The sequence below is a fragment of the Sciurus carolinensis genome, chromosome 18, assembly GCF_902686445.1.
Source record: "Sciurus carolinensis chromosome 18, mSciCar1.2, whole genome shotgun sequence".
Lineage (NCBI taxonomy): Eukaryota > Metazoa > Chordata > Mammalia > Rodentia > Sciuridae > Sciurus > Sciurus carolinensis.
Genome location: NC_062230.1, coordinates 5,414,352 through 5,428,194, shown reverse-complemented (window position 1 = coordinate 5,428,194; position 13,843 = coordinate 5,414,352). Strand labels below are relative to the sequence as shown.

Here is a 13,843-nt window from a genome sequence, read left to right as displayed (position 1 = left end):
TTCAATCCTCAGCACCTTAAGTGAGGGGGTGGGAGGGAGAGGGAGAGGACTGAAGGAGTACCACCTCTGACCAGTGTCCATCTCTTGGCCTGTTTTCATGGGGTCTGGTGACCTCCCCAAAAGCCCAAAGGTTCAAGACACAGGTTTCTCCCGTTTCTCAAAAAGGGAGTGTTGGTGGCCACTCACTTGGCACCTGTGAAGAACTGAGTCAATCGTGACCCAGTGGAGGACTCCTCGGGACAACTCCTTCTGGAACCATGACAGAGGCTAACGGTGCACCCAGAGAATGACATGCTGGAATCTCAGAAGAAAGTAGGGAGAAATCCCACTGTCAACACTGGGGTCTGCAAAGTGTTACTTTACCCAGCAATAAATAAAAGAGCAACGAGGGGGGAGCGGTTTGGCTCAAAAGGAATGAAGTTTACATCGAATCCAGAGCTGCCTACACACGTGCGTTTTTGGTTCCTGCCTTGCTGCCTGAGTCTTCCCACCTGGGACTGCACAGTGCCTGCTGCTGGCTCCCCCTCTACTGCACTTGCGCCCCCTTCCCGACCCCCTGAGCACAGCCTGGGGCAGGCTGGGCCCTTCTTGCTAGTTTCCCATTCTAGGTCCAAAGTTCTGAGGATTTTTGTCTTTTTTCTGCAACCAAGAGAAGAAAAACGACTTAAGACTGGACACGTCTGAGCCTGCAGCATCGGGAACTGGGCAATAAGCCCTACCAGGCAGGGGCTAACATCCATGGCAGCCTCCCCTTGCCAGGGCAGGGAAATAGACAGGCCTGGAAAGTTGGGGATGGGGGAGACAAATGTTATCATGGGAACCAGTTGGTGATCCTTTAAAAGTTCTCCCATACACCTCCCTTTGCACAAAGGGCTCGGACTCAGTTTTAGGGACAATAGGGAGTAGAGCCTCTTGGAGTTCTGCTATGGCCTAAAAAAAGACCAGAAGCCTGTGGGGATGGACACTCTCAGAGTGCAGTGGTCCTTGTTGCAAGACATAGAGAGAGGCTTACAGTTGGACAATGCTTAATAAACTTTATAGACTACCCTGTTCAGAGATGCGTGGAATGTTATGGAAAGTCCCAGAATTTTCACGTAGCAAACCATCCCCCAGTCTGAACCTGTAACATTCTATGTATCTATGGGTTCTACGCCACAGGAAACATTCTTGGCTGAGAGAAAACAAACGTGAGGTCTATGTCAAGGGTCCATGCTGTTATAGATCACCAGTGCTTTTACAAACCCAAACAAAGGAGCTCAAACCCCTCTGATGGAAACCGAACGCCCCTGCTCAAGCATGCCCCTGCTCAAGCACGGTCAGGCCTGCTTTCTGGGCTGGGAAATCACTAACTTGTGCACTTTCTGCTAAGCTCTGCTTCCCCTAGTTTATATTTCAAAAAGAACAGACTTCCCCTCTTGTTTTCCAAACTTGAAACATAATAACACTAAATGTTCTTTTTAAAAAGTACATATATTCTCTACCAGGAAAACCAAGGCTCAGAGCCAAGCAGCTCAGAGCTTCCATGGGTTTCAATCTTTACTACGAGTCATGATCACTGGGAACCTGCTGACTAGTTTACCCCCACCTCCAGGACAAAAGAATCAAATAGTTTTCATGAGATCAAGCTGGACTGTGTGGGTTTACCCCAATTTATACAGGGCTCTTACAACATCAAGAGCAGGAGTTGCCATTAACATACGTAAGCACTTTGGGCTTTGTTTAAACCCTAGACTTGGGCCCTCCTGGCCTAGGTGTCCTGGAAGGGATTTCCTCTCCCACAGAGTTATACTCAATTCCTTGCATAAAAGCTCCCCAACCCTGCCTTCTCACTCCCCACAGGTGGTGAGCCAAAGGAACCTTACTGCCCAGCTGCTCAGTGCCAAAGAGAAAAACCACATACCCAAGAAAACCCTTCATCCAGCTGTGCACGAGGCACACTCTCCACCTTGACCAGCAAGCCTGGTGACCCCAGTAGGCCTGGCTACTCCAAACCCCCAAAGTTTCCCACAGCCTCTAATGGCTTGGTTTTAAGGATATGGCTTGTGGGGTCTGTGATAACCATTGCAAGCTCAACAGGAGTATGGGTCATCCTCCAGGGACTCAGTCTCTATTTTTTGGAGGAGATGGGCTGCACACTTAGCGAATAGACTGGCTAATAAAGGCATGATAGGCACATGGTCCCAAGGTGAACTCTGCCCTGCTACCATCATGCTATAATCACTATGGGCCAGAACTGTGGTTAATAAAGGGTGACAGACCTCAGGAGGGTGAATGATTCACTCCTTTGCTCTTGTGCTCACAGAGAAACAAACTTCTCCAAGGTCATACACTAGCTACATATGGAAACGGGCACACACTCCTTATGCTTGATGACCTTGTTTTCCCTCTTCCAAGTGCCACCAACAGAAGGGAAAAGTGGTGTCAGGCAGACCCTTGAGGAATGGCAAGCTTTCCACAGACCACATTCTTACCCTGGATGGTTCACATCTGTGGTGTGGGGGACACACAGAAAGACAAGTTTTGTACAGTCCCAGAATTTTTCTTTTGGCAGCCAACAACTGGACATATTGCACGTTTCAAAAGTTACAGAGGAGCCCCGAGACACAAATACGGGGCAGGAGCAAAAAAATATTGCTCAGGGCTTTACCATCAAGCCAGAGCAAGTGTTCAAAAGTGACGTGGACAACATCTGGAAGGCAACCTCTGGAAGCAGGCAACCAAGGGACTCCAGAAAACCCTCCACTTCCGGGCCTTCGGGACTTTTCATGCTGGGGCCTGCCTCTTGGGTATCGGAAAAATCCTCCTTTTTTGAACCGCAGGGAAGGATGTGCAGGTTACCTGTTAGGATGGGCGGGTTCGGGAGGGCAAAGGGTCACCTTGCCTTCGAACCCCAGCAGAGAGGTAGACTATGCAAGGCCAATGGTTCAGAGAACAGGAAAGGCCCTTTTCTTGGGGCTGGTTGGACAGCTCTCCTTTCCTCCTCTCTCCCATTAAATACGAAGGCCGATGAGGATGAATACTATGAGGAGAAGGAAAACGAACGTCGTGTCTCGGGTTTCTTCCCACTGGAACCCCTTCTTGGCCTGGTCCTCTCGCCGTTTGCGAAGGGCCTCCCGCCGGGCCCGGAGGCGCCGCTCGCGCTCCAGTTGCTCTCCGTAGTGCGCCTGGTAGAAGGCATCGAAGTTGAACATGGTGCGGTTGGCGCCGGCAGAAGCCCCGCCGGCCTCGCGCGCCCGGGAGCTGGCCGGCTGGGTGCGGGGCGCACCCGGGTCGGGCGCGGGCGTCGCGGAGGGCCGGACGCCAGGTCCGCGTAGGTCCTGGTCGCTAAGCAGTCCGCGGTCGTACTTGCGACGGAGGGTGGCACTGCCCAGCACCAGGTAGGCTTGGGAGATGCGCGTGAAGCGCTCGGCAGCCTCCGCGCTCCCCGAGTTGCGGTCCGGATGGTAGAGGAAGCTCTGCCGGTAGTAAGCCGCCTTGATTTGCGCCTGGGTGGCGGTAGAGGGGACACCGAGCAGCTCGTAGAGCGCCGTGCTCGAGTATGGGCCGTCTCCCCGGGAATGAGTAATCGCTCGCAGACCCAGGCCTACCGCCGAATTTTGAGGAAATCTCGGGATCTGCCACAACCTCCACGGTGATACCCGCAGCCGCCAAGGCCCGTGCGCGGCTGCCATCTTGAAGGGAGGTGGGCGGCACCGAGCGAGCCAATGGGAACCGCGCGTTGGTCGCAGCGGCGTCGGTGGGTAGCCAACCAAGGGCAAGAGGGGGCGGGGAGAGGGGCGGAGCATGCGCGTTACACGGCGGTCGCGGGGTTGATGACATAAAAGCCCGGCTCCGGAGGGCCGGCACCGGCGTGTTGTGACGGCGGGAGGATGGCGTCTCGCGGCCGGAGACCCGAGCACAGCGGACCCCCGGAGCTGGTGAAGCATGGGGACCACATTCTCTTCTCCTAGGGCCACCGCGTCTGAATTCTTTCCTCTACCTGCTTTTCTCTTTCTCTTCCCCGCAGTTTTACGACCAGAACGAAGCCCGGAAATACGTTCGCAAGTGAGGGGAACCTGCATATCGCGCGGCGTCGGGGGCCGGGGACCCGCAAGCCGCCCAGATTGTCGGCATTACTTGGAAAACACGCAGAATTTGGGGGTGGGGGAAAGGAGGGAGCTGGGGTGAGCCCGTTTCTCTGCCCCTGATAAAGTCAGCGTTAAGCCAGCCGTCCCCGTGGGCCTCGGGGACCTCAGCGCTAGAGAGGGTGCGATCGTGCCTGCTTCCCTGGGTGGCATTCCGAGTTAGTTCAGTGCGACAGCTTGTCCAAGCGTGGGGCAAAGTAGGCAGTAGGCGGAGGGTATAGTAAGAGGCCGGTTCTATTGGGGGGAAGGGAATAATACGTCTAGAAGGTTCACATTCTCGATGTTCGTTATTGCATTGCATTTTCACGACGACCGACCCCGTTGGCACAGGGATCTGAAATTCCTAGAAGGCAGTGACTTGTATGGCTGCAGAGTAAAAGCTTAGGCAGGTAAAGCTTAGGCAGGGACTTCCAAACCTGCCCTTTCCAATGTGCTACTCTTTGGAAAATTCTACAAGATACTCACGTTCTCCTCCGTGTTCAAACTGGAGTCCAAGACAGAGGGTCCACCAAAACCTCTGGCCCAGTTGTCTTTACGAATCAAATATAGACTTCTATCTGCTGAGCTTCATGTTTAGGCATTGTGAAAACTATTAAGTGTGGTGGTGTTCCCCCCCCCCATCTTGAGAAGGTTGGATATACTATCTGTCCATTGTGGCAGCCTGTAGCCATCTGTTGAAATGTGGGTGGTCTGAATGATCTGGTGTGGAGATATGTAAACTGTCTTATAATTTTTTATGTTGATTATATATCAAAATAATATTTGGAACATATTAGGTTAAATAAAGTATTGATATATGGAGTTATAAATAAACAGTACAGTTTACCTACTTTTGAACTGTGGCTACCTGAAAGTCATACAAGACTTGCATTTTGTTTCTTATGAATAGCACTGCTGTAGATGTTGTTTTGTGTTTTGTTTTGTTTGTGGTGCTGGGTATTGAACCCAGGGCCTGGTGCATGCTAGCCACATGCTCTATCACTGTTGGGGATTCCCATTCCCTGCTATAGCTTTTTGGTTTTTTTTGTTTTTGTTTTAAAGTCCTGGGGATTGAACCCATGGACTTTACCACTAAGCTACATCCCAACCCTTTTTATATTTTATTTTGTGACAAGATCTCACTACATAACTTAGGGCCTTGCCAAGTTGCTGAGGCTGGCCTAAACTTGGGATCCTCCTATCTCAGCCTGCTGAGATGCTTGGATTAGAGGTGTACTGCCATACCTGGCCCTGCTACAGGTTCTTGTTGCGCATTCTTGATCCTTGCATAGGAGAGTCACTCTTTCTCTGGAAGATTACATTCATAAGTAATAGAGCTGCAGCTGGTCATTGCCTGGCAATTTTCTAAAGGATTTGTTCCCTTCACATCAGCTTTGCAGCTGGTACTTATAATTTATGTCACAATAAAATAATATGTTGCTGTATTCCATGAACTTTTGGGACCACTCTTAAACAGATGTAAGTTAGAATTACCAGGTAGCAGGGTCAGGGAGGAGTACCTCTGGCCGATGGTTCCTTTCTTCTTTTGGGGTTTTATTCTGGTGAGGTACAAACCCTGCACTCCTTTACCACTTACTTGGGCTTCTGCCTTCCTAGCTCCCGGATGATTGATGTCCAGACCAAGATGGCTGCGCGAGCACTGGAGCTCCTTAATCTGCCTGAGGGTCAGCCCTGCTACCTGTTGGATATTGGGTGAGATCCTGGGGCCTGTTCAGATTGCCTGGGGTAGCATTTTTGCTGATCAGCACTGCGAGTCCCTCCCTGTTCCATTGTGTCTTCCAGCTGTGGTTCTGGACTGAGTGGAGATTATCTCTCAGATGAGGGGCACTATTGGGTGGGCATTGACATCAGCTCTGCCATGCTGGGTAAGTACGCTACTTCACACCAGGGTGGACTACTCTCATGAATGTGGTGCACCTGCACTTTTTTTCTGCTTCCCTTATGTCTTCTCCCATGTAGATACAGCCTTGGACCGAGACACAGAGGGAGACCTGCTTTTGGGGGATATGGGCCAGGGAATCCCCTTCAAACCAGGCTCTTTTGATGGTTGTATCAGGTAAGGGTCTTCGTTTCCTGTCTTTACTTTTGAAGTTTTTCTTCGTCTTCCTAGCTGAGTTCTGTTTAGTGTTTGGAGTGCTCTGTTGCTGGGAGTGGAAGCAGGTGAAGGAGAAGTCACAGTTGTTCTGCTGGGGAGACTCCTTTGGTGATCCTAGGTTTCGGGGTAGGAATCTGGGTCAGGAATCAATATTTGAATTTCACGGTTTCCTTACGTGTAGGAGTAAGACTTGGGTCGGGGGACATTTCAAGGGTAGCAGTTACTTTTTTTTTTCAGTGATGATTAGGTTAGGTGTTTTAAGCTGTGAAAAACCAAAGGCCAACAGTGTAGTCTGTCTATTTCAGGAGTGAGTAGTCACGTGGGGGCAGGGCTGGGGTAGAACCTGGGCCTCATGCATTTTTTGAGACAGGGTCTTGCTAAGTTGCCAAAGCAGACCTCTAACTTGCAGTCCTCCTGCTTCAGCCTCCCAAGTCACTGGGATTAGAGGTGTGGACCACTGCACTGACTTCACTTTTTTTTTTTTTTTTTCTTGGTACCTGGGATTGAACCTAGGGGTGCTTTACCTTTGAGCTACATCCCTAGTTCTTTTTTTATTTTTTATTCTGAGACAGAGTCTGGCTAAGTTGCTGAGGCTGGTCTCAAACTTGAAATCCTCCTGTCTCAGCCTCCTGAGTTGCTAGGATTATGCCACGATGCCTGGCTCATTTTTGTTTTTAAAAAAAGAGGTGTTATGGCAGGTTTTTACATAAACATTTGTATACGTAAGACATTATAGAAAGTGCTATGGAATACGTAGAAATAAAACAGTCGCTGCTTCTAAGATCGTCTGTGCTTTGCGAGGGGCATAGACGGCCAGACCACTGAACACAAAGCCACATGTGGGTTGTGCCCTGGGGAGTTGTGGAGAAGAGCAGGAAGGTTTGAAGGCGAGAAGCCAGGTGGGATTCGGGTAGTGAGGGGGCCTTCGCGGGATGGAGGAGCAAGCAGAGGGCAGTGGTGAGTAGGAAGGAACCATGGAGCACAGGGTGAGCGTGGGGTTTCATGGGAGATGGTATCATCATGTGGGGTCGGTTCCTAGAAGGCGTTTAAGAGCATTCTGCAAAGCTGGGGCTTTATTCAGAAGATAATGGGGCTGGGGTGTGATGGGATCCAATCTGTTTGAGGAAGGCTGTTTGAGAAGGATGCACAGTGCCAAGGGAGGTTGTGAAGCATTTGAAATGCTCCTGAGTGCTGAGGTGGGGGTGAGCTGGGAGAGGCGAGTCCCCTGGCTGGGTGTCAGTGAAGGGAAGGCCAGGAAGGGGACTTGGGAACTGCTGAAGGCTTAAATCAGGACTGTGAGTGGGGTGGGCACGCTCCTGTGACTGGGAAGGGAATGGGGGCGGTGGAGACTGGAGCCTTCCAGGCCTGGCTCAGGAAGTGAGTGCTCCCTTCCCACGCTGGTTTAGTCCATTGTCATAAGAGTGCCCAGGAATGGGCCAGCACTTCCCAGGAAAGGTGCTTTGGGCAGGAGGCTGCGCGGGTGGTGCCAGAGGCCTGGAGCCAGGGCGGCCGGGGCAGCCAGAGCAGCCCTCTCCTGATGGGCCCTCCTTTCCAGCATCTCTGCCGTGCAGTGGCTCTGTAACGCTAACAAGAAGGCCGACATCCCTGCCAAGCGCCTCTACCACTTTTTTTCTTCTCTTTATTCTGTTCTGGTGAGTATGAGGTCTCTTCCCCATCCAGGCTGGCTGTCCTTCCTCCGAGCCGGCAAGTGGAGTTGAGGGGGTCCCCTGATGGGAGGGGTGGCAGGCCTTACTGTGGTTGCCTCTGTCCAGGCCCTTAGCCTAAACGGAAGTCCAGCTCAGTGGGCTGACACTAAGCAATCCCAGAGGACACCGGCGTCTGCCCTGAGCCCCACGTGCTGACTTGGACTAGGGCTGCTTCTGTGCATACAGTTCCTGGGTCTGCTCTGCTGCATTTTTATCAGAAGTTGGCCTGGGGACATGGGCATGTCCAGCACAGAGGGCTCTGGAAGGTGTGCCCTTCCCATGTTGCTCCCGCCCCACCCCCCCAGGATGTGGCCTTGAGGCGGGAGCAGGTTGTTAGCTTTCTTCCTCTTTAACTGGTATGGTGTTGATGTCTGTTTACTGAGATTCCGTAGTGGTTTGGAGTTCTCGATGCTCAGGGATGAGTTCTTTTACAGTTTGAAAGACCGGGGTGTATGCCTCCCTGGTCTTCCCTCCTCGCCCCGCTTTCCTGGGGCAGGTGGTCCCTGGGGTGGTGGTCCGTGGAGGTCTGCGTGTTCGCGGTTTCTCCCTCTTGCACCCTGGGCACGTCCTGAAGCCGCAGGGGCCTGGGCGCTCAGCCTTCCTCACACATTCAAGCAGGCAGCTGCCCACCACATCAGGACTCTGCTCTGGGGTCCCTCAGGGAGAGCCTGCCTGGAAGGAGAGGAAAGCCAGGAGCCTTTTGGCACTTGTCCTTCTGCTCCTTTTGGCTCTTGTCACTATTGTCAGTGCGTTGCCCCAATCAGCAGAATGTGGGATCCACAAGGACACCCCAGCCCGAGAGCAGTCAGTGCCCGCACACGCGGGGAGCCCATGAGCGTTTAGTGAGTGAAGGCGCGAAGGCTGGCTGCTCCTGATCCCATGGGCGTTTGTGAGGCAGTGATACTTCTGTTGCTCCCAGGTCCGGGGTGCCCGCGCTGTCCTGCAGCTGTATCCTGAGAACTCAGAGCAGGTGAGCCTTGGCTGTGGGGGGGGTGGGGGGTGGCAGGTGGTGAAGTGTGCAGAACAGGGAGCTGCCTGATGCTCCCTCGGCTGCCCTCTGGCGGCCAGGAGGTGACAGAAAAGGAACCTCATGCTGATTAGTGGGAAAAGGGAATGAGTACCAGAGAGTGGCCCCGGGGCCCCTGATGGTGACCTGTTACCCTGAGAGGCCCCGGTAAGGCGTCTGTCTTCTCCTGACAGACAAGGTGGCTTACAGGTAATGTGATGTGGTGTTACTTGTTTCCTGAACCAGACAGTGGCAGGAGGGCGAGGGCGGGAGCAGGTGTCTGCTTGGCTGAGTGGGTAGGAATGACGAATTAGCACTGACTTTGAAACAGTGGCGAGTGCCCCAGCTCCTCGAGTGAGAGGCTCCCAGCGTGGCCATTCATTGAGGTCAGGTGGGGAGGCGGGTTCCTGGACTGGAAGGTGAGACCCAGTGGAGTCGCTGTTCTCTGATTCCCCCAAGGGAGGGATGTGTGTCTGCACTCTTTGGGGGCTGCAGAACTAACTGGACGTGTCCAATGGGAAAGGCCTTCCATCTTGGGACAGCACCCTGGCTTCTTGGGGTGGGGACGTGGCTTCTCCTTCAGCTCCCCTGCCCAACTGCACCCTTTCCCCCTCAGTTGGAGCTGATCACAACCCAGGCCACAAAGGCTGGCTTCACTGGTGGCGTGGTGGTGGACTATCCCAACAGTGCCAAGGCAAAGAAGTGAGCATGGGGGCTGGTGGGCTGCCTGGGCCAGCGAGTGGACCAGGGTGGTGCTGGGGTGGGTCCCAGGGCCAGCAGGACTCGCCACTTCCTGCAGGGCTCTGAGTCGGGACCTCTTTTGTTCTCATTTCAGGTTCTACCTCTGTCTGTTTTCTGGGCCTTCCACCTTCCTTCCAAAGGTAAGGGACCCTGGGCTTGCAGGCCCATGTCTCCTGGATCTCCAGTTGTGGGCCTTAGCCGGAAAAGCGTGCTGGGAGAACAGCAGAGGTCAAGGTGGCCTGAGCCCCAGAGCCCAGAGCCAGGAATGTCTGTTTCTGCAACCCGGAGGCAGAGACGCCCTGCTGTGCGGATCCAGAAGGGCATCGCGCTCTCTGGAACAGGCCTTGTTCCTGTTGCAGGGGCTCAGGCCTGGATTGGGGCAGAGGGTTGCAGATCTCCAGGGTGGTCTTTAGAGCACTTTGGTTCTTACAGGGGCTGAATGAAAATCAGGAGGAAGACGAAGCCACCGAGTCCATGTTCACTAGTAAGAGGTAAAGCAGCAGTGGAGCCTGCTGGGGGCACGGGCCGCAGCTGCCAGGTCCGTGGTGTTCTCTGCTCTCCCACGGGCCTCAGCTTTAGATGCAGTGGTGCCAGCAGGGTGGGACTGCAGCTGGACATCCCTCCTGAACTGTGCCTGCTCCCGCTTCGACTGAGGTGCAGGGCCTTCTGGATCCCTTCATCAGCCCGGACACGCCCTTGCTCTTGCCCCTTGTGGCAGACTGCGCCCCCCTTCCCCGAGGCTGCCCTCTCCACGCACCTGAACCCCTTCCCGGCTTGGCTCTTGGCTTCCTCTTCCTTCTACATCCTCATCTTGACTCTCCTGTCGTTCACATCCGCACACAATCTCTCCTGTTTTAGAAAAGATCCTCCCTCATCCCAGATCAGCTGCCTGCTGTTGCCGTGTTTGCTTCCCAGGGAAGCAGCTCCTCCTGCCTATCTCCGCCTGCTTCCTCTTCCGCCATCCTAGCAGGCGGCTTCCTGGCCAGTGCCCCGCTCAGTGTAGGCCATCGGCTTCCCCACTGATCCCGTCTTGCCAGCTCTGCCTCAGGTCTCAGTCTTGTCCCCTGCTGTCCTCATCTCAGCTGCCCACTCAGTGGGGTCTGACACAGGGACCGCTCCTTCTGAACACATTCTCCTGGCTTTCTACCCTGTCCTGCTTCCGCGCAGCCCCGCTGCGTGCTGGGGCAGCCTGGCCCACTTCTCCGTGCCGCTTTATTTACACCTGCCAGGATTTCGGCACCCGAGCTCACATCCTGAGTCTCAGTCCCGCTGCAGATTTCCCAGCTGCCTCATACCCTGGCCTGACGCCACAGGCATGTCACCCCCAGATTTCCTCCCCTTCTCAGTCATTCCTTCCTCAACACATGCCCCAAATCTGACCCGGACTGTCGCTCAGTCCTCACCTCTTTCTTGCTTCTTTTTTGCCCAGCAGTGAGACTGAACCCTCTTCCAAAATGTGCGTCATCTCCTGTCACTTCTGCGCCCGTGTCTGCAGTTGCCTTCCCTTCGCTTCGTTCTCCACTTGGCCCTGCTCTTGGTCATGCATTTTTGTTTCCGTGGTTGTTATTTGTATCCCCAGCTATAGTGAAACCTGGGTGGTCGTTGGAGGAGTGATTGATCATGTGGTGGCGAAGAGGAAGCTCTTCCTCAGTTCTGTGTGATGAACTAGGTTTTGAGACCTTTGAGACCTTCAAGAGGAAACATAGGCAGATGGTCAGAGTTTGGGAAGGCCAGCAGTAGTGAAAAGCGTGTGTGTCCCTGTGGCCACCAGAGACCACACCTCTGACCCTGGGCCCCTCTGTGGTACTCCTCTTGGCTGCCATCGGGTGGTCTGCTTTGCAGAGGAGGTGCAGTCTTGTTGGCTCCCACCTGCATCTTAGGGTCCTTTTCCTCACATCTGAGTCTGCTGACCATGTGTCCTTATTATAAACGGGTGAGCTGGGGGATTCCACCTTGTTGCATAGCGTCAAGCACAGTGAGCAGGTGTGAGGGCTTGTGGCCCCTCGTGGACCCCTTGCTCTGCAGGCTCCTGCTCCGTTCCTCAGTGTGGGCTGCTGCCTTCTTCTGTTACTGTCACTTCTGTCTAATCACATGGAGGATAATTACAAACAGGTGGATTAGGAACAAGTTGAAGCCTTTACCTAAGTGAGTCCGCCCCTGCGCTTCCCTCTTAAACCCCCAGAGGCCCCGCCCTCTCCTCTTGCCTCCCCTGCTTTTCTCTTGGCCTGTGGGCCACACCTCAGCCTCATGCTCCCTTACATCCCCCAGGCCTTTCCCACTGCTGCCCGCAGCTGCCTGTGCTGCTTTAGAGTCTCCGGGGCTCTGCTCCTGCTGGGCAGCCACATGACAGGATGGGTTAAGTGGGCTTCTCGGCTCTCATCAGGCTTGTTTCTCTGGACCCTCTGGGTCTTCTGGGCCCTTCTGGCCATCCTTCCTCCCTCCTGGGCCCCTATTCCTGCACACCCTGAGCAGCTCTTGGGCGTCCGCAGGCTTTGCCTAGAGAGGGTGGCCTGTGCTGCCGCGGGCTCCTGGGTGCTTGGAGGACAAGGCTGGTTCCAGGGGCTGTCCCTGTAGGTGCTCTGGAAGGGCCTGTGTTACGTGGAAGCGTTTGATCCAGCTGCCAGGTGGGGATGTAGCTTTGCTGGACCAGCCCGGGCTTCCTCTCGCCTCATGGCCTCTCTCCCATGGTGCTGTGGGGTTCCCTTCTCCTCAGCCAGAGCTGGGGGCCAAGATTAGCCTTCGAGGGTCATCGTCAGGGCTGGTTGGAGCTGGGCAGTCTTGTTTTCCTACCTCGGACATTTTGCTGGGAGCCCCTTTGGTCTGTTCCGGGCGTGCTAACTTGAGACCCTGACCAGGGCTCTGTGTGGCAACCCTGTGCCTCTGGCTTTCCTCGGGCACTGCCAGCTCTGTGACCTGCTCTTGGCCAAAGTAGTGCAGCCCCTATAAGCAGGAAAGGTGCATCCGGCTCATCTGCCACAGCGATGCCCAGGCGAAGGCCACACACCTCTGGCCCAGCGCCGGCTACTAGGAAGGGGGCTGTCAGGACCACACTGCCCTGGAAGGGAGAGTACTTCAGGAAGGGGTAACGGAGGCCACCTTAACCAGGGGACTCCCACACTGCCGGCACGTGCTGACTGGCAGCTCCGTCCATCGCTCATGGCCACGTCTCTGGCCCAGGGTTCGGCACAGGATGGCGCGGCGAGGTTTGGTAAGGAAGAGCCGAGAGTGGGTGCTGGAGAAGAAGGAGCGCCGCCGGCGTCAGGGCAAGTGAGTAGTGGGCAGGGGTGGCGGCCACCGAGGGCTCACCTGCCAGGAAGGCTGCAGGGCTCTTCATTCTGAGACCGCCATCTTCACAGGGAAGTTCGACCCGACACCCAGTACACTGGCCGCAAGCGCAAGCCCCGCTTCTGAGTGGCCACCACCGCGGGACGGCTGGGACCGCAGCGGGAGCAGTGCCGTCAGCTCAGCGCTCGCCTCGGAGGTTTTCTGTTTTGAAGTGTTTACTTCTGCAGTTGACAACAGAGTATTTTAGAAAAGTTCTAAAATTATTTTCACTAAAAATACAAGGACTTCTTGTTTTGTTCTAAAAGCAGTAAACCACTTTGTGTGGAACTCCAGCTCTGGCAACGACCCTGGTCCCTCTGTTGGGGGCTGCATGACTCCCAGGCGAGAGTTCGTCTAAAGATCTAGCCGGGCGGTAGCGTTCTGTTGATCGGCAAGATTAGGTAGGCTTCTTGAACTCGGCCCCGGTCACGTGTGACCTGCCGAGCTGGGCAGGGTGGTGAGGGCAGCATGTGTCAGTGGCGCCCACTGCCCAGGCCTCTGCCTCCTTGGTTTTGGTTGCCTCAGGGGCCATCTCCTGTCCAACTGGAAATGGCCAGAGGTCCTGGGGAAGTGGTTGGGGGCCATCTGCTGTCCACTTGGGAGTGGTCAGAGGGGCAGACCCTGTTCTGGGGTGTGAGGCGCAAGGCTGGCAGGCTATTCAGTGTTGAAGGGCTGGGCTGGGGTGGAGGGACAGGCACAGGCATGAGCGGGAGCCAAGCCCTTTAGGGGCGGCTTAGGGCCCGGGAGGCTCAACCCTAGTGGCATCTCCCCCAGGGATCAGGTTGTAGGCCTCACCTTTGTCAAAGGCCCTGACCACCTAACCAGGAGTGAGGGCGGGACTTTGGAC

General features: G+C 54.7%; 2 protein-coding genes and 1 non-coding gene across 4 annotated transcripts; 2 read left to right on the top strand and 1 right to left on the bottom strand.

Annotated features, from left to right (window-relative positions):
• Nucleotides 1-1,014: 1,014 nt before the first annotated feature.
• Nucleotides 1,015-3,701, bottom strand: Dnajc30 (DnaJ heat shock protein family (Hsp40) member C30). Its single transcript, XM_047532731.1, has one exon. The coding sequence runs from the start codon at nt 3,669-3,671 to the stop codon at nt 2,991-2,993; it is 681 nt and encodes a 226-aa protein (XP_047388687.1). The 5' UTR covers nt 3,672-3,701; the 3' UTR covers nt 1,015-2,990.
• A 96-nt stretch (nt 3,702-3,797) lies between these two features.
• Bud23 (BUD23 rRNA methyltransferase and ribosome maturation factor) lies at nt 3,798-13,220 on the top strand. 2 transcript variants are annotated; one of them, XM_047533563.1, is made up of 12 exons: nt 3,798-3,917; nt 4,007-4,044; nt 5,721-5,816; nt 5,907-5,989; nt 6,084-6,180; nt 7,775-7,871; nt 8,845-8,895; nt 9,548-9,633; nt 9,767-9,812; nt 10,105-10,163; nt 12,850-12,939; nt 13,029-13,220. In XM_047533563.1, exons 1-12 carry the CDS (start codon nt 3,870-3,872, stop codon nt 13,081-13,083), a joined length of 846 nt encoding a protein of 281 aa, XP_047389519.1. In that variant the 5' UTR covers nt 3,798-3,869; the 3' UTR covers nt 13,084-13,220. The 2 variants fall into 2 exon arrangements, with proteins under 2 accessions (XP_047389519.1, XP_047389520.1); XM_047533564.1 differs by lacking the exon at nt 3,798-3,917 and having other exon boundaries at nt 4,042-4,163.
• Nucleotides 12,345-12,473, top strand: LOC124970850 (small Cajal body-specific RNA 20). Its single transcript, XR_007106221.1, has one exon. It is a non-coding gene; the product is annotated as a small Cajal body-specific RNA 20 (non-coding RNA).
• Nucleotides 13,221-13,843: the final 623 nt, after the last annotated feature.